Here is a 25,658-nt window from a genome sequence, read left to right on the forward strand (position 1 = left end):
AAACTACTTCCCGGGGACAGAACCTGATGTTACAGGGGCCACTGGAGCAGAGCGGCTTCTAAGCCGGGCTCGGGTGGCCGAACCACTCACCCGGCACTGCGGGTTCATGGCAGTGGCCTGGAGGACCCAGCCCTGTCACACGCCTGGAAGCCGCGAGGTTTCCTCCGTTCTCGCCTTTGCCCTCACTCACCGGCCCCGCAACGCCAGCACCTCTCCACTCCGGAGCCCGCGCCTCTGTAATCACACACGCGGAGACTAACACATCCGCAGCCTAACGCCACTCTCCCGGAAGCTCGGGCGGGCTCAGCGCCCTACTTCCGTTACTATACTACGGAGTCCTACGGGTCCGGGGAGGGGCTTTAGAGACAGGAAGCGGAAGGGCGGGGCTTCGAGCCGTAGCGAATCAACGCAGAAGGCCGGATCGCTGTCGCCTTTTGGACCCGGGCGCGGGGGGAGGAGGTTTCTTCCGGCCGGACCGAGGGGTTGCTGAGTTCGTTGAAGGACGCAGCTGCGGAATTTGTGCGTTTTCTAAGGTGCGTGTGGAGGGGACGGCGGGCCCGGACCTCGCGCTTTGGCTTTGCGGCGCCGGCCTAGAATCCGGCCGTGCCTGGTCCGGGAACCCTGCGAGGCCTTCGCTTTGCGGGCCTGGGGCGGCGGAGAAAGGAAAGGAACTAGAGACAACGAGGGCCAGGGCGCGAGGTGGCGGATAGCATCTGAGAAACCTCGGTGCGAGGCGGGTAGATGCTTCCGTAGTTCCCGAGGACCCTTAGATTGCATTTTCCAGTGGAGAAAAATGAGGCCCGCAGCAAAGGGAGTCCCCCAAGGTCACCCAGTGACGTAATGTTGGATGAGAACTCGGGCTTATAACCCCCACCTCTGGCCGAATTGACCTCTTTTCGTCTGTATGCGTGTAGCCGTTTGTTTCCTGAGCTGTGCTTAGGAAGCTGGCCAGCCAGGCCGCCCCTAGCTGCGCTGCACCCTTTGTCAAAGCGAGAGTGAGCGTGGCCCGGCCCCTGCGCTCGCCAGGCCCGCGGGTAAGCGGGTTAGATGTCGATCTGTGTACGATCAGCGGGAAGGCCTTTCTTAGGTGGTCGCCAGAACAGAGAGCTGTAAACTTGACGTGCAAGAGGCTGCTTCTGGTATCTGAGCAGCTCTCACTCGTCTTTGCCTCCTTTCCCTCCTGATCTCACCATTGCAGGTGGGTGTCCGGTCAGACAGGAGACAGCATTATCGAGAAACAAAGTAGCGAGAAGTAGGGAGGACACTTGGCCGCTTTGGGCCTTCTCTTTAATGTCCGTTTCACAGGCGAAGAGAAGTATGGAAGGATTAATTACATTTAATAGCCGTTCACCGTTTAATAAGAAACAAAAGCTAAGACCCCATCTCTAGACTTTCCCACAGGCTACCATTTAACAATTCGTAGAATTATTTGTCTTAGGTAATTTTCTTCTTCATTAATGTCTTTCTGAATTTAAATATGACTCAAAAGGAAATAAAGGTTCAGCTCAATTATTCCACAAAGGGCCCTCTAACACAGGGGTTCCCCATCTTTGCCCAAAAGTAATCTGCGGTTTGCTGAAAGGTGCAGTCCCAAGTGTTTCCAGGCTTTGCTCCCGTTTTTTATCTCACTAGCAACATCCCACTCCCTCCCCTCCCCTCTGTGTCAGCCTCACGAGTCTCCAAGACCAAGACTAAATTTCAGTTCCTTTACCATGCCCTTTCCTGCAGTCAGAATGAGTCCTCTGTGGAATATCCCAAACATCAGCCTTCCCTCTATATTGTGAAAAGTAGAGGGAAATTTAAAGCACCTTAATATTTTTGCAGTTGGACACCACATCCTCCTAAAACTTTTTGTTAGACATAAGATAGTGGGGGTTATCAGTTAATAATCTGACAAAGTTAAGCTCTTGTGTTCTGTAGGGTTTCTCTTAGAAACCTACTTGATACTGTAAGAATCCAAAAATGTATCATGAAGATGGATGAATGGAAAAAAGAGAATACCTTTAATAAGTTTAATAAAATGAAACAGTTAATATAAGAGCTACATCATAAAGATGTTGGGGTTTTTTTTTCGGTGAGGAACATTGGCTCTGAGCTAACATCTGTTGCCAATCTTCCTCTTTTTGCTTGAGGAAGATTGTCCCTGAGCTAACATCTGTGCTGATCATGCTCTATTTTGTGTATGGGACACCGCCACAGCATGGCTTGATGAGCAATGTGTAGGTCTGTGCCTGGGATGGGAACCCATGAACCCTGGGCCACCGAAGCAGAGTGCATGAACTTAACCACTACACCATCCGGCCAGTCCCTAAAGATTTCTTTTTAATGGAGATTTTCCTACTTGGGCTGGACAGACCAAGGTTCCTGAGGGGGCCCAACCATGTTTGGATTTCCTTCATTACTCCAAGAACCTTCGTGAAACAGTGTTCAAAATTAAGGTCATTTGTCCACATTTTCATTGCCAATTCTATGCACGTGAATGCCTCTGAAGGCCTTTGAATGGTAAACAGAGGAGTGCCAGTTTCCATAGCAACTTCCTCACAGTTCTCTCCCTCTTCCATTTCATCAAGAGCCAGCTGAGTTACTGCCACTGCCTACCAATCTCGACCGGACCTCGACCGGCTCGTCTATGTTGCCAATCGACTCGGCGTGGCGTCGGTCGTGGTAGATAGGCGGTCATACATACGAATTTTCAAGTGTTGTTCTGGTGACCTTTGAATGTGCCTTTGCTGTTTTTTATTATAAAAGAAATACATGCCTTTGTAAAATACATAGGTACTATAGATACAACCCCTCTTAAAAGTATGCTATATATTCATCCAGGATTTTTTCCTATATAATAACTAATAAGTATTTGGCTTTCTGTTTCTGTTACTGCAGTGTTTTTTAAACTTTAGCGTGCATCAGAATCACCTAGAGGGCATTTTAAAACAGATTCCGGGGCCCCCCAGTTTCTGATACAGTAGGCCTGAGGTAGGGCCTGAGAATTTGCATTTCTAACAAGTTCCGGTGAGGCTGATACTGCTGGTCTAGGGACCAGTGAGAACTGTTGTTCTCTATGTGCTGTATAATATAGTCCAGAAATAGGATTTTTTTTAATATTTAACATTACATGGGGACATCCTTCCACGTCAATACATAAAGATGTACACACATTGTATTTCCCCCAATAAAAACCATCATTTATCAGTCTTCTGGAGTTGGACTTTAGTTTTTCCAGTTTTTCTTTTCATAAACAGTACTTCAGTCACCATCTTGAACCATATAACATGCTTCCACTTTGTAGTATTTCTGTAAGGCTAAATTCCTGGAGAACAAATGAATCAGCTAGATAAAAGGGTATACTAACCTTCTAATTTGATAGATATTGCAAAATTGCACTTCAGGAAGGTTGTACCAGTTTATACTCCAGACAACTGAGGGAATGCTTATTTTCCCACATTCTTACTACTACTTACTATCATAATTTTATTTTTGCCAGTCTGATGGTTAAATATCGATCTCATTTTACATTTCTTTGACTGATCATGAGGTTATCTTTTAAAGTTTCGCCTTTTTTGTTTTTGGCCTTTATATTTTCCCTTCCCTGAGATGATTAAAATATTTGCCCATGTTTTCTTCCAAGACTTTTTTGTTTCACTATTTACATTGAAATCTTTTATCTGTTTTAGTTTAAGAAGGAAGGATTCCAACTTCCCCACCACCAATGCTAGTATGTATCAACTACATTTCCATGGAGGTGCTAAATTATTTATAAGAAAAATTATAAGAGGAGGGGTTGTAAGTTGACCTTTAGTTGGTAGGTACCTGTCTGAGAAACTTTGAAAAGTATCACAAGCGCCAACTTTCAACTAGTCTTAAAACTGATTAATTCTATGTACAGTCTACCATGGTAAAGATAGTGCCAGGAGTGAAAACATCAGGCAGTATTGGGTCAGAAGATAGACATGGAGACTCTTTGCTGAGTGGTTTGATGTATATTCTGAAGTGTGTAATAGTAACCAAGGTAAAGTCCTCCTTCCAAAAATTTCTCATATCAGCAAGGCTTTTTCCACTGTTCTTTGCTACTGCTGTGTTGGATACAAAAAAATTTAACAATATTTATATGCAGTAACTTTTAAAGTTTTTAAACTGAAAAAAATAATTGTCTTTTAAATTATACCCAAATCAATTTATCATTGCCTTCTTTCTTTTTCTAAAAGATTGAAATCATGGCAGGTCCAGAAACTGATGCCCAATTCCAGTTCACTGGTATCAAAAAGTATTTCAACTCTTATACTCTCACAGGTAGAATGAATGTAAGTATTAATGATACCTTTAAACAGTTATATTTTAGAAGAACAGAGATGTGACAACTCATTTACTTTTTACTTTCTTTTTCAGTGTGTACTGGCCACATATGGGAGCATTGCTTTGCTGGTCTTATACTTCAAGTTAAGGTCTAAAAAAACTCCAGCTGTGAAAGCAACATAAACGGTAAGGAGTTGACCTTTAAAAGTTTATAACTTGGCCATTTTGATGTTAGGGTTTTTTCCCCCTCTATAAAAGTAAATTGTTGTCACTGTGCATTACATAAACAAAAATAAAGAGGAAAATATTGCCCATATCCCATTACCCTGACAATTTTTAACATTTTAGCTCTTTTTTTATGTATTTTATTTGGTTTCCATTGGCTGTGATTCATGTCCGTAATTTTCTTGCAACACAAGTCTGTCCTCTCTAATTTGAATGCAGGGGTGCTCATGGATACATGATTTACAGTGGAAATCTATTAAAATTTTTTAATATAAATAAAATTACAGTGAAGACTTTTGAGCATGAAGTGCTTTCCCAAAGGGTTGTGGGGCATCCAGCTTTGTTTTGCCTCAGACTATTTTGAATATCCCTTTCTGATTTTTGTCAATATGATGAGTAAACATAATTTGTCTTTTAGATGAAGTTGTACATTTTTTCCATTTTTTCTTAACATTCTCGTCATGTGCTTTTCTCATTTAACAATTGGGGCTTTTCTTTTTGTGAAGACCTATTTCTCTTGTGTAAGCTCTTTATGTAATAATTTTTAACCTTTTAAATCAATTGCAAATATATCCGATTTTTCCCAGTTTGTTTGCTAGTTTCAAATTTTTATATAAGCATTTCTGTCTTTTCTTTAAATTTCCATAGGCTTCGTTTACTTATTTTGCCCCTCAACACCCATTTGCCCATGCTTGAGTGAATAAATATTTGTTGTGTTGGCAGATGATGTTCAGAAAACCCAAAACGAGATCTTTATCTGATATAGCTCTCCACAGACAGAAAGTTTTTCCTCTGCTCTGAAAGAGCTTTTGCAATCCCATAACCACTGACTTTAGTGGACTGCATGTCCCAGAATGCAGTGGTCCATGGCTTATTCCTGACAAACAGGTAGTATTTTGCACAATTTTCCATATTAGGTACCTTCTAATTTTGGGAGGGTGGTAGTAACCCCATTATAAAAATGGAGAAATTGTCTCTCAAATATTAATTAACAGATGTTTTCTACTGTTTAAAATGTTGCTTTATCTACTAGACTTTTCCAATAGTATACATTTAGGATGATACTGAATTGTTGGCAGCTCTTTTGGTCAAGGTGGAATGTTAGGTTAAACTGTATTAAGTGGAGAGACACCTTAATTTTGCAGGATTACTGACTCCTTTGTGAATCTGATGAATTTGCATTCAATTTCAGGGGGTTCAGAAGACTAGGTAGTCCTCTACTAGTAATTATTGAATGTCTTGAAAGTAGAGTTGAACTCGTTTGTGTCTAAACTATTTTGTTTTGTTTATAGGATTCTAGACTGTACTTCATCTGTTAAGTTTCCATGGCTGAGAAGCTAATGTCAACTCATCATGTGATACTCAATTTATACAATAAATTATGAACCTGGAAAATCTGGTTGTCTTTATTTACAAGATATCAAAAATATAAAAACTGTACAAAATGCAACAAAGGCAAAAAACTGGCAGTGACTTGGTCTAAATCTTTTAGTTTCCCAAAGCAAGGCTCAGTACTGGAGGTAAGCAACTGAAATGTCTGTCTGACTTCAAGTGTACTAGGTTGTGTGTAGCCATTTTAGCTGAAGTAGAACATGGAAGCTAAACTTCTTCACCTGGTTAAAGAGTGTTGGGTGCACTCAAAATCCAACAGGTGTAAATTCAGAAGTTAGCGGATGGTTGTACTTCCCCTAGTTCTTAGAAAGGAACTGTAGTTCACCCTACCCAGTTAACGTACATTCCACTAATCATGGGCCAGGCAAAAATGTCAGTGGATCATTTAACGTAGTACTTGAGTGCCATACAGTAACTACATTTTTACAGCAGAAACATACATGCTCGTTGAATTCTTCAGCTAAAATTCAAGATGGTATTATATTACTCAATTTGAATCTTAAAGCAGGATGAATTATTGAAATCAATTGATTTTTTTCTAAACATAATAAATTAAAATAGCATTTGAACAGAAAATGCATAGTTTCCACACAATCCAAAGCACCGTAAATGTCCCTTCCACGAACATACCTCTTATTCAACTAATGGAAATTAGTTAAATGTGGTTGCTATAGAAACGTGGAACTGTCCTGTTCAGATTTTCCAAGCAGCATACTTCCAGATCCATATAGACAAAACATTCTTTATAGCTTAAATATTAATTACTGAGGTATTTGCTTTTAGTCTCCCTTTTTCAAACAGTAGCTTCCAAAAGGTCTTTAATACCGATGGTTTATTGTGGACTATAGGCTCCTGCAGCTAGAACCAAGTTTCTTCGAGTAAAATGGAGGTGTACAACTGGTGTTGATTTGGTCATATATGTTCCCAACAATAACTCCTGTGAATTCTCAGGTAAATTTATATGCCCAGTAGCTGTAGTAAAGTCATCAGTCTCTAAGTCTTCAAATGCTTTGACAGCATCCCATAACCGGACTGTATTATCCATTGAACCTACGGGGAAGTCAAAGGAAACCATTTAGTAGCATCCACAATTGAATTCTGACATTTTGTCAGCTATACTTTATGTATTTACTGTATATTTCTCATGAAAGAAATCTAAACTGATTAACAACTCTCTTCCTTCTAAAAGAGCATTTTAAGCAGTAGTTTAACCTGAGAAGTCAATATACAGGTAGGGTGACACACTAAGAATCATGGCTAAGGAGAAGCAAAACCTAAAACAGCAGGACTTAATTTTGCAATTGTCAACACTCAGTGTTTCCTTTTAACACACTTCTAGTCATTTACCTGATGCCAAAATTTCACCATCTCTACTAAACCTAAGTGAACAGACTGTATCAGTGTGGCCTTTTAATTCTCCAACCATCAAACCATGTCCAATATCCCAAAGGAGTACTCTGCCATCTGTTGCTCCTGTAGCCAGGAATCTCCCATTGGGAGAAAATGTCAAGGAATGAATTGGTCCCTAAAAAAGAAGCCCATGGAAAAGTAGTGTTAAAAATATCTAAGAAAATAAGACAAAGTTAGAATTGTAAAGTTTAGTGTTATAAATAATATCTTTAAAATGTATGTGTCACTGGTTAATTTTAAAAATATTTTCTCTCAAAAGCAACCTTCTGTTCTGGAATAATGAAGATATAAAAATACCTTGTGTCCAGTGAAGATCCTTACACAGTTCCCATTCAGGACATCCCAGAGGCGCACAGTTCTATCTGCAGAGCCCGTAGCAACATAATTAGAATTTGGATGGAATCTGGTACAATTCACATCAGCAAGATGGCCAGCAAATATCCTTAAAGGCTGATAGTGGTCTGTAGCCCAGAGCCTTTAAAAAAATTTATTAAAAGCACAAGATGATAATTAGTAGTTAAGTATGAAATGCCAAAATTCTATCCAAAATAAATACAGAAACATCCATGTGAAATGTTAGTTCCAAATGGGTCTTCCTCACTAGTTACCCGAGGGAAAGAAGGAATGATTGAGACTAAATAGCATTCTTAGTTGACGTGGTACAAAAATTTTTAAATTCTAGAATTCTTCATAGTTCTCTGTATGAACCCCCTCCTCTCCTGTCCCACCCCAACTACTAGTCTAACCCATAGAAAAGTATTTTTTTCCCCTAGTTTTGACCACCACATATAATTAGTTTCTAACCTGGGCTACCTCACCCTGAACTTTTATGGAGATGACAGGAAGACAAAGGTGCTCACAGTGGTAGTGAAAGATGGTGTTAAGCAAGGAGAGTGTTAATAAGCTAACTTGGGAAATAAAAGCAGGGCTCAGTATACACATAATTGCAGACATAGTTAATACTCTTGTCCCAAATGCATTTTCAAAGAAGGAGTTTTCAGTGTTGACATTCTAAAAAGTTGACCCTGAATAACAGAATGGAAAATGAGTTTGGCTGAAGTTTGTAATTCTCAGCAAGAAACCATTCTGTTCCTTGAATAGACCCCGTCGTAAAATCACAATGTCCTTACCGAGCCACTCGGTCGTGGCCGCCTGACACAAAATAATATCCATATGGAGAAAACTGTGTGTCCCATACTGGATAGTTGTGTCCTTTATAGCCCACTAAGCAAGTAAATGTTTGAAGACTCCACAGTCTAACAGTTCCATCCTCTGAAGAGGAAAGCAGGTAGTTCCTGAGAGAAGAGAAGGTGATATATTTGATTCCCAGAATACCTTTTAGTTACCACCCAGTTTCTCTATACTTTTGAATATATTAAATATAGCTAACTGACATGCTATATCTCACTTTTATACATGGAATTCACAGTAGATAGTAGAGTTGAAAGTACTAACTAAACTAATGCTAGCCATGACACGTCCATCTACTGAGCACTTACTGATGAGGTTAGATTATAAAAAAAAATAGAAGGAAAATCATAGTTCTTTAAAAAAGTAATAACAATACCAAAGGGTAATAACAAAAAGTATGGTCAAATAAGGTCAATTGAGAAAGGCTTCTAAGAAACATGACTAAGATGTCACTTAAAACTCAAGTTTTTACTTTAAAATGGAGATGCTATTTTCCTAGCCTATGAGTTGCATAAGAATTTAAAAGGAAAGCCTGTGACAAAACAAAAAAACACTATACATGTGAATAATACTCTTTTTCAGGGATAAATACAATAGCTGAGCTACTCAGAAAGTAAAATGGTTTTCAATGAAATCAGAAGTTTCCCTCAAATAAAAATGTATCATCTGGCTAAAGCCTATCAAACAACAAAAAACCTCATTCTCAAAGTTTCATAAAGACGAAAATCTTGATGGATTGAAAGCTATTATCTATCCAAGTAAGATACATATGGTATTATGAATACAAAATACTCCCCCATTTCTACAGAATGTTAGAGATCATGAAAAATAGGCAAATACCTATTTGTGGGTTTCAAATTCCCTTTTCAGTATCCTGTATCCTCTTAGTTCTTTTGATTATACAAAGATAAATCTTCAATTGATAGCTAATATGCCTTTACTATCAGGAATCTGTTGTGAATTTGGAGATGATGGAAGACCGCAGTAGCCACAAAACCCAAGGCAGGAACCCAAAGAAGCAATTTAACCCCTTTTGGGGTTATACAAAACTGAAGAAACCAGCAAACTCTGAAGCTGTGCATCTTGATTCTATAATTTGGTTACATATTAAGTTGCTATCTTGTACACCAGCAACCCAAGATGAATTGACAAATGGCAAGATGCTAAAAGATAATGAATGATAAAAAAACCATGAGATTTTTCTAAGAGAACTTTTCCCAACATTTGCATAATGTTTTCAGCAGTTCACTTTTACATAATCTCAATATAATACATCACTATTTAATTTTTATTGTTTGCATTTTACCTATCCGGACTGAAGCTGGCTCCATAGACAGGCCCACTGTGACCATACAAAATCTTCAATTCACTTGCTGTTTTCTCATCCATGATTCTTTCTAAGACATCATCTGATTCTTTGTCTATAAGGCTAAGATCTAAAATGGTCCAGAAATATTGATTTTTAAAAGTATATTCATTAAAACCTTTTAAGGCAATCACATTACAGCTCAGGAGAAGAAATAACATTTGAACAGTTCCTCCTACATAACAACCACTGTGCTAACACCTCTAAATTAGGTGATATCATCCCAGTGTATAGGAGAGAAAACTGAGGTTCAGAATAGTTAATAATTTGCCAGAGTGCACAGTTACTCAGTGTTGGGACTAGGTCTGAAACTCAAGTTTATCCACTATATCACAATGTTTCACAAAAATGAAAACTATGGAAATATTAAATTATCGAAAATGCATTATCTTGTTTAACCAACACAGTTAGCAAGAAACTTTCTTTAAAATTAAATGCTGACCTTATTCTTTTTAGCCATTTTTATGGCTAAAACAAAGTACTCTCCCATATTTACATTAAAAGTTTTTTAAAATTCATAAGCAATCAGAAAATGTTAGGTTTTTAACCTTAAGGAATTTTCTAGCCTAAGCCTCTCATTCTACAGATGAGAAAACTGAGGCCCAGAGAAATTAAACCAGTCTAGCATGACAGTCTCCTGATTGCCACTCCAATGCATTTTTCACTGTTGGGAATGAACATTTTGAGTTAAAGGAAAATCAAGTGAAATTCTGCTAAGATCACAATCTGTGCGTATGTTCCATGGAATCAAGATTGGTGTAAACTAATGATGAGTCTACATTCTAATAAGTCATCTCAGTTACCTGCTGCTTGTTTGACACTGCGCAGCTTTTTGGGTGTCACAGACCACACCCTGACAGTTGAATCTGCAAAACCTCCAGCAATCAAACTAGAATCATCAGTGACATCTACTGCAGTAAGGCCCTGCCAATAAAAAATAAAAACAAAAACAAAAAGCTTTATATTAAATATTGTTTTGGGGAAAAAATTACAATCACATCGTAGAGAATACTTAATGATAGCTATTTTTTTCATATAAAAGATCATTTGGGATTTCATCCTCCTATGAAACCCACTGTTTGAAAGCACTTACCTTGAGAACATTATCAATTTACCCCTTTTTTGCCCTCCAAATTTGGAGTGCATGCTATGAAGCAAATGTTAATCATTTTTGCACTTTACTAAATATATCCTCAGCAGCTTATTATACAGTCTATAAAGATGAACAGAATTCTTTTTTTTTTTAAATACTTTTATTTTTTTATTTTTATTTTTTAAGATTGGCACCTAGGCTAACAACTGTTGCCAATCTTCTTTTTTTTTTTTCTTTTTTAAGGATTGGCACCTGGGCTAACAACTGTTGCCAATCTTTTTTTTTTTTTTTCTGCTTTATCTCCCCAAACCGCCCCCTATACACAGTTGTATATCTTAGTTGCAGGTCCTTCTAGCTGTGGGATGTGGGACGCCACCTCAACGTGGCCTGACGAGCAGTGCCATGTCCGCGCCCAGGATCTGAACCCTGGGCCTCTGCAGCAGAGCGCGCAAACTTAACCACTCGGCCACGGAGCCAGCCCCTAAAGATGAACAGAATTCTTAATAAAAAATATTAAGTTTACATAAGTACTTAAACCAAGTTCAACAGAGATGAACTTCACAGTTTCCTCCTCCTAAAAGGCTAGGAGAATTCAGATCCGTGAAATGAGGGGCACATATAAGCAAGATTCTGGTACCTACAAGTTGCTAAAGGTCTTTTAAACATTGCTTTCTGTCTATTCCTAGCAGTGTCCAATTCTCCTTTCCCTATGCTGTCTTTAAGGTATATTTATATCAAAAGTTTAAATGAGAAAACTCCATTTTAGTTAACACATGTAAGTTTCTTTTAAAGGTAAATCACCATTTTACATGACTCTCTAGGCAGAAATTGCTCAGTTATTTTACCAACCTGGTAAGCATTAAGGAATGTATAGAAACAAATGGAAGGTAAACAGTCTGGCCCAAGGCGTACTCTTTTGGTGGTTTCTTTCATATTCATTATCTTATCCAACTTATCTGAATCCTTCAACTCAGGAAGAGGGATTCTGTGAAAGAAAAACAGACTGGAAATTACTCTGAATATTAAGAAACTTAAACCTTCTATAATGTATCCTCTTACACCTTCACACATGTTCCTGAGGTTTTTTTCCTCACCTGTTTTGAGGTGGAGCATTGGGATCTTGTTTTTTGCTTTTGGATCCAATACTGTCTTTTCTAGGCTTCTTCTTTTTAGGTTTTCCTTCTTCATTTTCTCCTTCTTCATCCTCATCATCCAAAGGCACCTCAATTTCTGGCTCTTTTAATAAACCAAAAAATACCTACAAGTCAAATGAGCCAACATTTTTTAAATTAATTTTTTGTTCATTAACACATCCTTTTCATATCTTGATAAGATGAATCACAACTACAATATAGTAATTTATACCCTGAAGCAGATTCTGTACTTATCTACCCAATAGCCAATCTTCCCTTCTTCTGTACTAACAGAACCCCGATTTTGTTGGAGCAGCAGTGTGCTCAGTTAAATCAATTCTGTTCCCAGGCTCTCTTGCAGCCAGGAATGGCCATGTAATATCATTCTTGCCAAGAGATATAAACACAAGTATACTGGGTAGAATTTTAAATAAAAAAGGGGACATTCAGCAGGGATATGCCTTTTGTCCTCCCCCTTCTGCCTTCCTGGAATGCAGTTGCAATGCTGGAGCTGCAACAGCCATCTGTGAGCACAAAGAAGGAAGCCACATTCTAAAGACAGCGGAGCAGAAACTAGAAGGAGTCAGGGTTCTCTACGGCATTGTGGAGCCCTCATGAAAGCTCAGGAGGGCCTTCCCCTGTAATTCATTTTATGTGAGAAAAACCCCTTTCTTGTTTCAGCCACTGTAGTCAGGGTTCTGTTAAATGCAGCCATTCCCAAATTCTCACTAATATATACATCATCCTTAGAACATGAAACTTAGTATACAGTGTAAAATTATTCCCAAACTAGCTATAAGAAAAATGTGTAAATTATGTAGATGTAAATGCTACAATTTTTCATAATCTGCATTATATAGTTCTTAGGTTTATTCCCATACCTTTGATTTGTTTGCCTCTCGTTTAGCCTCTCCTGCCAAACTTCCCACCATCGCATCTATCTGTTGCTTACTACGCGGCATCCCATCAAAGATGTCAATGTAGAGGTGCTCCTGAACTATGTTCCATATCTGATTGTTCTGTTTCTCCTGAAGATGCCTCTTCAAGAGTTGGTACGAGTCACGGGAAATACGCAGAACAAATTTACTTGTTCGAAAATCCAACATGGTTTCATTCCCTTTCATGTGTTCCTTTTTGGTAAGACTAGATAATACTCGTAGGTCATCCTGGTAATAACATTCCTGATCTCCATGGAACCTGTTTCAGTGATTTTAAAAAGTCATTTTTCAATGTAATCATTCAGGGATCTGCCTCTCCCCCATATATTTATAAACATCCCAGAATATTTTCAACGTAGCAGTCTGAATAATCCTGGACTATGCTGTAGGATCAGAAGTAATTCACTTCAAAATGATTACAATTCAGTTTCTGAATTCATCCTAAAAATGACCAATTTAATTCTCTAATGAAATGTATCATAAACATTTTAAGAGAATTTGAAATAAACACCGTAAGTGAATGAAAGATAAGATATCCACCATGGGTAGGCAGTCTCTTTGGAATGCCACCAGTGGTAGATATTTGAAAACGTTAGAGTCCTTGCTTTAGTAAATTTTATGTTCTCTCAAAACCCACTTTTAAAAATTTTTATTATGGAAAATTTCAAACATATACAAAAGCAGAAACTTGTATAATGAACTCAATTTACCTCTTATCCAGCCTCTCAGCAATAACCATTACATGGCATTCTCACAAAATCTACCATTTTTAATGATTTCTTATATTCTTAATACCAGACATATTTATTAAACATCAGTACTTCAATAACATGACAAAAGAATAAACAAATGTCAATATGAAAGAATGAGTACTTCCATTTAACTCACCTATACCAAAAGCAACTACATAAAGCTTTCAGCTTTGGTGACAATCAGTAAATTTAATTGTACTTTTCTACAAATCTTAATTTTCCTAAAAAAGTAAAATTAAAGATCATATTTGGCACTCACTAAGAGCAGCAAACAATGCAAAAACATTTAGAAAACAACGACTAAACATAAGATATTGGGGGTCTAGCTCTGACAGACACACAGCCAATAGATTCCTAAACTGTCACCTGTGTTACCCTATTACGACTCATAAGATATGAATTAAGGGTTTCTGTCCAAGATTTGAATGAAATTAGAAATCTCAGCCTCTTAGTGTTTGCATCAATCACTGCCCATAACCTCATCTGAGCATGGGGTCCCCACAAGGGCTGAGACTGTCCATACCAAGGAGACAGAGAGTCCCCTAGGATACTGCAGCCTCTCGTGTGAGGAGATGGCTATACCATGAAACTGGAAGAGGTTTTTTGATGACAGTACTATAAGAAAAATTAGCTTACAAGTTCTGTCACCATCAGCCTTTCTTAACTTTTTTAAACACACTGAGCTACAGAACATTTGCTTTGTATACCTTCTATTAGACATCGTAGAGTAATGAATGAATACAATGGCATAGAAGCCAGGAGTCCCAAGTTCTATTATTCCTCTATTACCACCACCTATGTTATCTGACAAGTCCTGGCTTCTGGGTCTATTGCTTGTATTAAAGAGCTCTTACTGATACAGGTAAGCACTGCCTCTTTCTTAAACACTCCTTTTCTTTGACTTCTATAACTCAACATCTCTTGCTTTTCTTCCTACTTCTCTGGCCTCTCCCTTTATATCTCTTCTACTTGGCTAAACCTTCTACTCCTTTTATATCTCTCCTACTCCAAATGTTGGAGTTCCTCAAAACTCAGGCCTAGCCCTCTCATTGACTTATTTCATACTCTCCCCTAGACAATCTCATCCATATCCATCAATACTGCATACAACTCCAATTTATGGCTCCAGTCCCTACCTCTCCTCTGAACTCCAGAGCCTTATATATCATTCCCCTATCAACTTGACATCTCTTAAATAAGTCAAAGGCATATTCAAATCTGAACTCAAGATTATTTCACAACCTGACAAACCAGGTCCTCTTCCAGGGTTTTCTATCTCAGTGAAGGGCACCCCTGTCAGGCTGGGGGAGCCAGAAATTCAGGGGTTATCAATGATACCTTATCTCCCTCACCTCCATATCTAATCCATCACCAAGTGCCTCATCAATATGTCTACTTCCTTCCACTAAAGTACCACACTCCAGTCCACTGTTCCTCAACAGGGGTGGTACTGGCATTTTAGGCAGAACAATTCTTTGCTAAGTGGGACTACCTGCACATATTAGAACATTTGGCATCCATAAGCCACCTGCTCCTGCCCCCTAGTCATTATAACAACCAAAAACACTTCCAAACATTTTCAAGTAGCCCAGGGGAAGGAAGAATAATATCACCCTCAGTTGAGAACCACTGCATTAACCTCCAAAACTGGTCAATCTATAGTCACTCTGTCCCCTCAATATCTGTTTTCTGCACTGCATAAAGGTCCTTTCAAAATGCAAATCTAATAATGACATGGTCCTTCAATGACTTCTGTAGCAGAGATGCCTCAGTGTTCTCAAACATCCATTTTCCTTTCTTCCTCCACAAGAGAACACCTGAATATTAGCTGAGCACATAGACATCAAGGTAAAGATCACATTTCCTACCTCCCTTGTAGGTAGGTGTGGCCATTGAATAATGACATAAAAAAAGAAGTGTGTGCACCTTCCAGGAAGGATGTGTACCCTCCCTGATGACAATAACACTGATACAATTGCTTAGGGCTGGAGAGCCATCTTGTGCCACAGGTGGAAGCTGCATGACAAGGATGGTAGAGCACGAAGATCCAGAGAGCCTGGGCCCCTGATAATCAAGGACTCCATACCAGTCCTAGACTGCCTACCTTCACAAGAGAGAGAAATAAACTTTAAGCCTCTATGGTTTGGGTTTTCAGCCACTCTGAGTCTAATCTAATCCTAACACAGCTTCCTATTGCTCTTAGGATAAAAACAAAACTAAGCTTTTATTTTATTTATGCCATTATTGTTTGAGTTTTCAGTGAATCTCAGCCAAATCTAATCCCATCCAATACAACCCTCTACTGTTCTTAGGATACACAAAGACCTTCAACATGGCCCAAGAACCCGCCTGTTCTAGCCCCTAACCAATTGTCCAGCTTCATGTTGTAGACGCTCCAACTCCACACTCCACTCCAGCCACACTGGCCTTCTTTCAGTCTCTGTACCTACAATGATCCCTCCTGCCACAGAGCTTTCACATACGGTTTTCCCTCTTCTCTTCATCCAGTTAACACCTACCTAATCTTCACATCATACTTCAAGCATCACTTCCTGTGGGAGCCTTCCCTGACTTCTCCAACTAGATCAAACTCCTCCATTTTAGGTTCTCATAGTATCAGGTACCTCTCCCTTATAAAGTACTTTTTGAGTTGTAATCTTACATTTGTGTGGTTACAGATGCATATATACATTTTATATATATATACACATATATATATGTAAATATAAAATTTATAAAAATTCACATACTTCTCAAAGAATGATTTTGCTTCATTCTCATGTTGATTGTAGACTAGTTCCAAGTACATGTGCACAAACAGAGGATAAAAGAGTTGGGATAACTCTGCCCGATGGCAGTCCAAGGAACATTCAATGAAGTGTTTCAGTCCACTATAGTATTCTTCATACATTGTGGGGTCTCCTTGTTGGTTGTAGGCTGACAGCACGGCACTAACATCCGGCTGGTCCTCCACAGCTACACTTCCAACTGTTTAAAAACAAAAACAACTTTCAAGAAAATGACATGGTATGCACCAAGTAACTAGGGCTATTTTGCTAAGGTCCAGAGATGAATTGTTTCTCAAATGTTTATCCTTCTCCTCTCAAACTCTCTTCCCCAACACAACCACATGATCTTTTAATGAGATTTTCCCTTCGTTTCAGTCGCCCATCCAAAACTCCTTCAGCTTGTCCATATCTTAAAATAAAATTTTCAAATCAATAACAAGAAGATCCAATATTTTTCCTGGAGCTACCTTATTGTAAAGACTAATTTTATAAAACATGGTATGTGCAAATCAAAAAACTATATTAATCTTCTCTCAAGGATCAGTGCAGGGGCCGGCCCCGTGGCCGAGTGGTTAAGTTCACACACTCGGCTTTGGCGGCCTAGGGTTTTGCCCGTTTGGCTCCTGGGCACTGACATGGCACCGCTCATCAGGCTATGCTGAGGTGGCATCCCACATGCCACAACTGGAAGGACCCACAACTAAAAATACACAACTATGTACTGGGGGGCTTGCAGGAGAAAAAGGAAAAATAAAATCTTTTAAAAAAAAAGGATCAGCGCAAATGGCACCCACCACCAACAACCCATGCCGGGGAGTAACATTCCCAGCTCTCTGAACTACCTAAGTACTTTATAACTTTCCCATAACACATCCTATCCTGTGTTACCTTCACATGTGTCCATCTATCACTCTTCATAAAATGTAAGCATTTTAAGGGTAGGAAGGACTTTGCCTTATACATTTCCAAAAGATAGTTCAATTTTATATGCTTAAAACAATTTCCATAACCACCATTTCAAGGCAGAAAACATTAGTATTTATTTGTAATATAGCAATACAATAATATAATAATATAGCAATAATATAATAATATAGCAAACAATGATACATCTGTGAATCAAATCCGTTTGCTGGAAATTTTTAAGCTGCAACTGTTATGTTATGCTCTTCACTGCACAAATGTTATAAAATCTTCTGATTACTCTTACAGCCTCTTTTCCTCCTTACTGGTTTCTGAGTTACGATCTAAAAAATAGGTCAAGTTTCTGTGGAGATGAGAGATTACAGCAAAATAACCAACAACAGAATTTTTCCACCTTATAGTTCATTCACAAAATTCAGCATTCTGAAAAGATTCCTCTCAATCATATTTTCACACATTTCTTTCAATGAGTTACAATGCTATCCATACTTCACTTCAGCAATGCTGCAAAAATTAGGTCTCATAAATACAAATTAATTTGCCTAGAGGCTCTGCATTGGATAATTTAACTCAATAAATATTTATGATCAACTCACAATCACCTTTGAGACCCTATATTGTGTAGGAGTTTTACCGCATGGACTTTGTGACAACAGTTGCTGGGAAAAAGGGGAGGAGGGCTCAGATGTTAGGGATGGATACCTAGACATAAACTTATTAGTGCCAGTGCCAGGCATTTTACATGTATTATATTCAAGCCTCACAACAACCCACTAAATAGAGGGAAAAAACTCAAGCTTAGGGAGAATAACTTAATCAGCATCACACAAGTAAAAGCAACAGAGACAGAATCTGAACCCAGGTCTGCCCAATCCCTATTCCTAAACGAATGGTTCTCAAACATTGCCACACATCAATACCCCTTGGAAGCATTTATTCAAAAATGCAGATTCCCAGACTCCACCTCTACAGGGTCTGATTCACTGAGTCTGAAGTGATGACCAGGACCCTGCACTCCCCAAAAGATTTAACACTGGTGGTCTTTAGTCTCTATTTTGAGAAATACTAGCTACACCATGTTCCATCACTCCCCGGCTGTGTGATCCAAAGCAAGTCTCTTGGCCTTTTTCAGTCTGTTTTCTCATCTCTAGAAGAGAGAGAATGTCTATCTCACAGAATTGTAAGAATTAAGATACACAAAGTATTTATAGTACTTAAAGTACGCTAGTACAGAACTGTACAAATACTGTTAGTGTTCATGCAGACCTGCTCGAAGCTCAAGAGCCCAAATAAGAGGGAAGGGACCAAAAGCCTGAAGGTCCCCGCCTCTCCGCGCCCACCTTCCCCATACATCCCTTTGCTCAGCAGCTCTCAGCCTCTCGCTGGAACTGACAGCTCCGAAGAGGGTTTGCGCAGCCGGCGCACCAGAGAAAGGGGCGGGCATGTGGCCCTAGAGGCGGGCCCAGGAAATTCAAAACAAGCCCGCAGAGGTGCAGGCCTGCCATCCCCTGCCTTCCCGGCTTGCTCCCCTTCGTGCCGGCCCTGCCTCCCCGAGACCCCGCGGCTCACCTTTCCCCGGAGCCGCAGGACCTGTGGCTGAGCCCGAGACGGCGGCGGGCCCCGAAGGGCCGGTGCCCGGAGGGTCGGGGGCTGCAGGGCCGGGGACCGAGGCTGTGACCCGGCTGAGAAGCACGCTAGCCGCCTCACCGCCGGCGCCGTCCGCCTCTCCCGGGGCTCCGGAGCCCGCCACTGCCTCCTCCAGCAGCCGGGCCTCACGGCGCAGCGCCTCTTCGGCCTCGCGGAGGTTGCTCTGCCGTAGGAACTGCAGCACGGCCAGCAGAGTCTGTCGGTCGTGGGGAGCGCCGGCGTCCGGAGCAGCGGCGGGCACCGGGGCCGCCCCCGCCGGGGCAACGGCGGAGACAGCCACCGAAGGTTTGGGGGTCCCGCCATCCCCGCCGGCCGACGACGACGCCGCAACGTTCCCGCCGCAGCCGTTGGGGCCGTTGTTGGTAGTGCCGCCGCCACCTTCGCCAGCGCCGTCCCCCGCCTGAGGAGGTAGCAGCGTCGGCGGTCCCTCAGACTCTAACTTGACCGCCACCTCCGTCTGCTCCTCCGCCAGCGCCGCCATCTTGCGGCTGAGCCACCTCGCGCCGTCAAGCGTGACTGCGTTTTCGCCACATGGAGGGCGGGGAGGAGCATTTTACGACAGCTCTGGAAGGCACTTTACGGCAGTAGGAGGAGCGAGAAAGAAGGAGAAGAGGAATGAGAGCGAGGGCTACTTTCGAAAGTGACAGAAAGGCAGGAAGTGGTTGTTGGTGGCCGCCTATTACGTTTGCCTGATAGTCATTACCGTTTACTGCAGACCAGCTATATTCAGGCACTGTGGTAGACGTTTTACATTATACGACCTCCTTTAATTCCACAATTTTATAAGGTATTTTTATCTTCACTTTACAGATGGTTCAACCGAGGTCCAAAGAAGTTAAATAACTTTTCAGAGTCACACAAGAAGAAAGTGAAAGTGCCAAGGTTCAAATCCAGGTCTTTAACTCAAAAGCATATACCTTTTGCCAGAGGGAGGCTTCTGAGATATTGGTAATGTTTTATATTTTGATCTAGATGGAGGTTACTTTTTTCTTTTCTTTGCAATTTTTGCTTTTGTAAAAATCGAGTGCAAGCTCAAGCTCTGTGACCTTGACAGCGTATATATTTCAATAAAAAGTTTTTAAATACCTGAGTTTTGTGATTGTGAAATATGTACATTCTGTATTCGTGCTTGGTAATCCATTATTACAAGCAAACTGCATTTTAATTGTATATTTTTAGATAGTATATACCACTTTGCAATATGCTTCATAGGTTATAAAATCCTGCTGCACATGTTATCTCATTTGAACTTCACAGCTCTGTGGGATAGGTACGGATAAGAAAAGTGAGCCTGGGACTTTGGGAAGATCTGGCAAAGCTTCATGTTGTTGGTTTTGAGGTCTTACTGGCTTTCTTGAATGACCTGGAGCAAGTTACCTAACTCACTCTATTCCAGTCACCCAATTTCTAAAATAGGGATAACGATAGTACCTACCTTATAGAGTTGTGAGGATTAAATGAGGTAATGTATATGTGATGCCTAAGATAATAAATAGCTATTGGTTATTTTTACTTTGCCTTAAAAGGTGTTCTGCAAATGTTTGATAAGAAAGTCCAATCATAATGTTCAGGGTGATCTCAAGACTGAAATATAAAACTAATCTAATTAGGTATCTAAAGTAAGAATGTAAAACATGGGGTTGCAGGTCGGGGAGAAGATGAGCAAGAATTGGTTAGCATTTACTCAGCACTGGCTAAGAGAGAGAATCTGAATCTGATGCTACACTCTTATGAGATGGGGAGAATTCATCATTTTCCTCAGGATCATTCAGCTTATTTCTCTGATTCAGTATTCACTGATTAACTTGATAATAAATTGAACACTTAGGTAGATGAGAGATGGCATGAATAACAAGTCCAGGTGTGTTTACTATTCACTGAAAAGACGTTTCACCCCATTGTGAAGAGTAAATTAACATCCTGTTGCATATATTAAGCTCGTGAATCAAGTCCTGGGAACTGGATCCACCTGTACAGCTGAAGCCCAGATACTAGGACTCACAAAAGCCTCCCACTTTCCTTCTGTGGGGCCTACTTTTACCTGGCTTTGTCTCTTAAGTGCCAGAGAGTCTGGGCTGAGACTTCAGCTAAGGTTGCTCACTCCAAGGAGAGTGGTTTTTGTGTTACACCGCAATAGAGACAAGTTTATTGAATGACTGCAAAGCCTGTTTTTAATTTTTGTTTCTCTTTTCTGCTTCCTTTCTGATCGCTACTCCCATTCTGCCCCTACTCTCTTCCTGGGATGCTTTAAGAAGTCTACTGTCAATCTGCATCTTTCTTCCTTTATAGAACAGCTGCTTTTTCTCTCTGGATGTTTCTCTTTGTCTTCGATGTTCTTTCACTTCACTCTAATGTATCTAGGACTAGCTTTTTCCTGTCTATTCCAATTGGCCCTTAATGCCCCCATTCAATCTGGGATTTTTTTTTTTTTTTAGTTTTGGGAATTTAGCAAGCATTAGATCTGCAAACATTTCCTCCCCTCTATTTTTCCCCTTCTTGTATTCTTATGATGTAGATATTGATACTTACACTTCTATGCTCTAAGTCTAACTTTCATATTTTTATGTTTACCCCTTCCTGATACCTTCTAAAAGAGTTCCTCTACCTGATTTTTCAGTACAGTAATTCGTTCTTGGCCTAGATCTATATTACTATATAACCCATTTATTGAGTTATTTACTTCAAATATTATAGTTTTTATAGTATTTTGAATTAGTTCTTCATGATTTATTGTTCCTGCTTCATGTAACCCAGTTGGGTGATTTTGTCTCCCCTGAGGACATTTGGCAATGTCTGAAGACACTTTTGGTTGTCACAACTCAAATGTGGTCCTACTGGCATGTAGCAGGTAGAAGCCAGGGATGCTGCTAAACTTCCCACAATGCACAGGACAGCCCCACCCCTCCCACAACAAATCATCTGGCCCAAAATGTCAATAGCGCCAAGGTTGGGAAACCCGGGTGTAACCAATTTGAACTCTTTTCTCTTTGAGGATATATATTACTTTATTTAAATTATCTTTCCATCTGATGCATTTAATCTGTTTGATCTAGTCTAGGTTGTTCCATTTTATGCTTTAATAGGAGTTGCACCTCCTTCTACATCTCACTACTTTTCTCCATGAGTTTGTATTTCCCTGGAGGTATCAGCTACCTTGGCTGATACGGATACGCAGAGGGAGAGTCTGAAGCCCAGCACTGGGAAAAGGCAAGGGATGCACCAACAGGAGGAAGGCCTCTGGTGTCACTATCTGGGCTCTATCACTCTCTTTTTGCCAACACACACGCTCACATGTGCACGCACACATATCCCCAGGGTTTTCACAGTTTTTACAGATCTAACAATTATGATGCCATCTCTAGGGTTGAGTGTGACAGGGGAGCCAGCCACTAGTGTGAGTTTACCATCTTTTTAAATTATCATTTTTTATTGCAGTAACGTTGGTTTATCGCATTGTATAAATTTCAGGTGTACGTCATTATATTTCGATTCCTGTGTAGATTACATCATGTTCACCACCCAAAGACTAATTACAGTCCATCACCACACACATGTGCTTAACCACCCCTTTCGCCCTCCTCCCTCCTCCCTTCCCCAAGTTTACCATCTTGTTAATCCTTTAGTTTAAACTCACTCTAGTGCCTGCCTTGCCCATCATACCCAACCCTAGAGATGGTACTGAAACTGATAGATCCATAAAAACTGAAAACTCTAAGGATGTGTATGCATGTGTGTGTGTAATAGCAGCTCAAAGTGAAAGGGGTCACGGGGCCACAGACAAGTTAGTCCGAGGAAAAGCGTTTTATTTGCGTTTGTCTCTTTCCCACCTCACTCTGGAAAGAGGAATGTCTAAGGTAGCAGTTGACTACAGGAAGGTTTCCTGAGGGGTATGTGCGTGTGCGTGTGCACACACACGCACTCGCACATGTGCATGTATGTTGGCAAAAGGAGTGATGGAGCCCAGACAGTAGCAATGTTTACTGTGCTAGCGGGAAACTTTGGGGCAGGTGGCTGGAGGGGGGGATGGGATACGCAAAGGACCAGAGGCGGGAGCATATTTAGGAAACAAGCTCTTTATGGCTGGAGTATTAGCGTGAGGAGGAAAAAGAGAAGAGACTAGAAAGCTAAGCTATGGTCAGATCCTGACAAAAATTGTCAATTCTGTTCAAGACTTTTGACTCTATCCCTAAGGTAATAAGAAGCCATGGGAATATTTTAATCTGAGGAAGGGGATAAGTAGATTTATATGTTTATATGTCTCAGGCTAACTTGGAAGAAAGGATCAGAGGGAGGCAAGACTAGACAGCAAGTTCGGTTTGGAGATGGTTGCAATAGGCTGACTTGCACTGTCTACCAGTGTGTGGCTGTGTACTGCCACTGAACGTGGTTGGTCTGAACGTGGATGTTCTGTAAGTGTAAAATACACACTGGATTTCAAAGACTTAGTACAAAAAAAAGTAAAATAGCTCATTAATAATTTTTATATTGGTCATGTTGAAAGGATAATATTTTTGGTATGAGTTAAATATTTTGTTAAAATTAATTTCCTGTTTCTTTTTACTTTTTTAATGTCCCTACATTAAAATTTTTAATTACATATGCCACTCACCTTATATTTCTGTTGGACAACACTGATCTAGACGAGTAGCTTTCAAACATTTTTGGCATGATTCGTGATAAGAAATATATTTAATGGGGCTAGCACGGTGGCTGAGTGGTTAAGTTTGCATGCTCTCCTTCAGCGGCCCAGGGTTTGACTGGTTCGGATCCTGGGTGAGGACCTAGCACTGCTCATCAAGCCTTGCTGAGGTGGCATCCCACAGAGCACAACTAGAAGGACCCACAACTAAAATATACAACTGTGTACTGGGGGGCTTTGAGGAGAAAAAGGAAAAATAAAAAATAAAATAATAATAATTTATTATATATAATAATGTATATATAATTTATATAATAAATAATAAAATCTTTAAAGAAAAAGAAATATATTTAACATAACTCATACTATCACATTTGTCCATGGATATTTATAAGTGAGACAAAAGTTTTATGAAATAATACTATATATAATTACCATATGAAGTACCCTCTGACATTTGATATTCTATTCTTTAAGTAAAATATTGACTGTGACTCATTAAATTAATTTTAGTTTCATTAATTTTAAATTGACCTGCAGTTTGAAAACTCCAGACTAGACTAATTATTATTAGAGGCGTAATTAGAGAAGGAGACATAAATAAATAATATATATAGTAGGTATTGGAGACACAGGATGTCACATTTGGATTTAGGAGGTGAGGACAAAGACTGTGTTAAGGATAACTTCCAGGCATTTGGCTTGGGTGACTGAGAGGATGGTGATATAATTCCCTGAGAATTAAACCTGGTTATGGAGGAAGATTAGGAATTCAGTTTTTGACACGTTGAGCTTGAGGTCCCTGGAGGATGCACAAGGGGAGCTAGCCAGTAAACAGAAGCACGTATGGTTTAGGAGTGAGGAAAAAAAATCTAGGCAGGAGATAGAGATCTGGAAATCAGTGTAGAGGTGGTGATTGAAGTCACGTGAATGAATAAAGTTTACCCCACCCCACCCCCAGGTAGTGTAGAGGGCAAGAAACGAAGATGTAGGACCGACTTCTGAAGGAACATCCATATTTCAAGACAAATCCAGGGAGCACTCACTCACGTGTTCTTGAAATTATCTTTTTGCCCGAATTGTGGGACTCAAACTTCTCCTTGTTTTCCTCATTCTTCCGGCCATCTCTTGACTCTTCCACTGTCACTTCCTCCTCCTCTACCTCACTTTTTTTTTCCAGATTTAATTTATTTTTAAAACTTTTTAAACTGACAATTTCAGATTTACAGGGAAGCTGCAAGAGTAGTACAAAGAATTCCCAGAAACCCTTCACCACATTCCCCCCCAAATTAACATTTACTACATATGCTTTATCCTTCTCTCTCTATATATACATATAAATATACACATAGGGAGTTCAGACTTACTCTCAGCAGTTCAGAAAAACAAGTATATATTTTCTCTGAACTACTAAAAGTTGTGAACATGATGTCCTTTTCCCCCTAAATATTGCAGTGTGTATTTCCTCAAAATAAAGTATTATCTTACATAACCACAGGACAATTACCAAAGTCAATACATAAACATTGATACACTACTACTGTCTCAATGATTGTCTACAGACCTTATTTAGGTTTTTCCAATTGTCTAAATAATATCCTTTGTAGCAAAGAAAATCTGAGAGTATTCATTGCATGCAGTTGTCATATCTCTATAGTCTCTTTTGAGTCTTTTTCTGTATTTCATAACTTTGACATTTTGTATCTCATAACTTTGACATATTGTATTTCATAACTTTGACACTTTGAAGAATACGGGCCAGTTAATTTGTAGAATGTTTTTCAATTTGAGTTTGTCTCATGTTTTCTCACAGATAGATTCAGGTTATGCATATTTGGCAGAAGTGATGCTGAGCTCTTCTCAGTGCAT

At 39.8% G+C, this 25,658-nt stretch overlaps 3 protein-coding genes across 5 annotated transcripts in view; 1 reads left to right on the top strand and 2 right to left on the bottom strand.

Moving 5' to 3' along the window:
• The window catches only part of PDCD11 (programmed cell death 11), a 43,934-nt gene extending 43,594 nt beyond the window's left edge, over positions 1-340 (bottom strand). Inside the window, exon 1 of one of the 3 annotated variants that reach the window (XM_044751518.2) lies at positions 191-340. The gene's annotated coding sequence lies outside the window, so the exon portion shown is untranslated. Of the gene's footprint in view, positions 1-90 lie in introns of all 3 variants that reach the window. The other 2 variants (XM_044751528.2, XM_044751522.2) reach the window with 2 other exon arrangements.
• ATP5MK (ATP synthase membrane subunit k) lies at positions 326-5,910 on the top strand. The gene is made up of 4 exons (XM_014829121.2): positions 326-533; positions 4,203-4,298; positions 4,384-4,476; positions 5,808-5,910. The coding sequence occupies exons 2-3, from the start codon at positions 4,212-4,214 to the stop codon at positions 4,471-4,473; spliced, it is 177 nt and encodes a 58-aa protein (XP_014684607.1). The 5' UTR covers positions 326-533; positions 4,203-4,211; the 3' UTR covers positions 4,474-4,476; positions 5,808-5,910.
• TAF5 (TATA-box binding protein associated factor 5) lies at positions 5,895-20,231 on the bottom strand. Its single transcript, XM_070483935.1, has 11 exons — positions 19,073-20,231; positions 16,541-16,778; positions 12,982-13,297; positions 12,062-12,225; positions 11,817-11,952; positions 10,678-10,798; positions 9,815-9,944; positions 8,448-8,612; positions 7,615-7,792; positions 7,255-7,432; positions 5,895-6,957 (listed from the first exon to the last, which is right to left on the bottom strand). Exons 1-11 carry the CDS (start codon positions 19,629-19,631, stop codon positions 6,740-6,742), a joined length of 2,403 nt encoding a protein of 800 aa, XP_070340036.1. The 5' UTR covers positions 19,632-20,231; the 3' UTR covers positions 5,895-6,739.
• Positions 20,232-25,658: the final 5,427 nt, after the last annotated feature.

Source organism: Equus asinus, chromosome 2 (genome assembly GCF_041296235.1).
Source record: "Equus asinus isolate D_3611 breed Donkey chromosome 2, EquAss-T2T_v2, whole genome shotgun sequence".
Lineage (NCBI taxonomy): Eukaryota > Metazoa > Chordata > Mammalia > Perissodactyla > Equidae > Equus > Equus asinus.

Coding starts and splice junctions, on each gene's coding strand:
- ATP5MK (XM_014829121.2), top strand. CDS start 4,212: ATGGCAGGTCCAGAAACTGATGCCCAATTCCAGTTCACTGGTATCAAA. Junction 4,299..4,383: donor CTCTCACAGGTAGAATGAAT/GTAAGTATTAAT, acceptor TTTCTTTTTCAG/TGTGTACTGGCCACATATGG.
- TAF5 (XM_070483935.1), bottom strand. CDS start 19,631: ATGGCGGCGCTGGCGGAGGAGCAGACGGAGGTGGCGGTCAAGTTAGAG. Junction 11,953..12,061: donor AATGCTCCACCTCAAAACAG/GTGAGGAAAAAA, acceptor TTTCTTTCACAG/AATCCCTCTTCCTGAGTTGA. Junction 7,793..8,447: donor GGCCACGACCGAGTGGCTCG/GTAAGGACATTG, acceptor ATTTTTTTAAAG/GCTCTGGGCTACAGACCACT.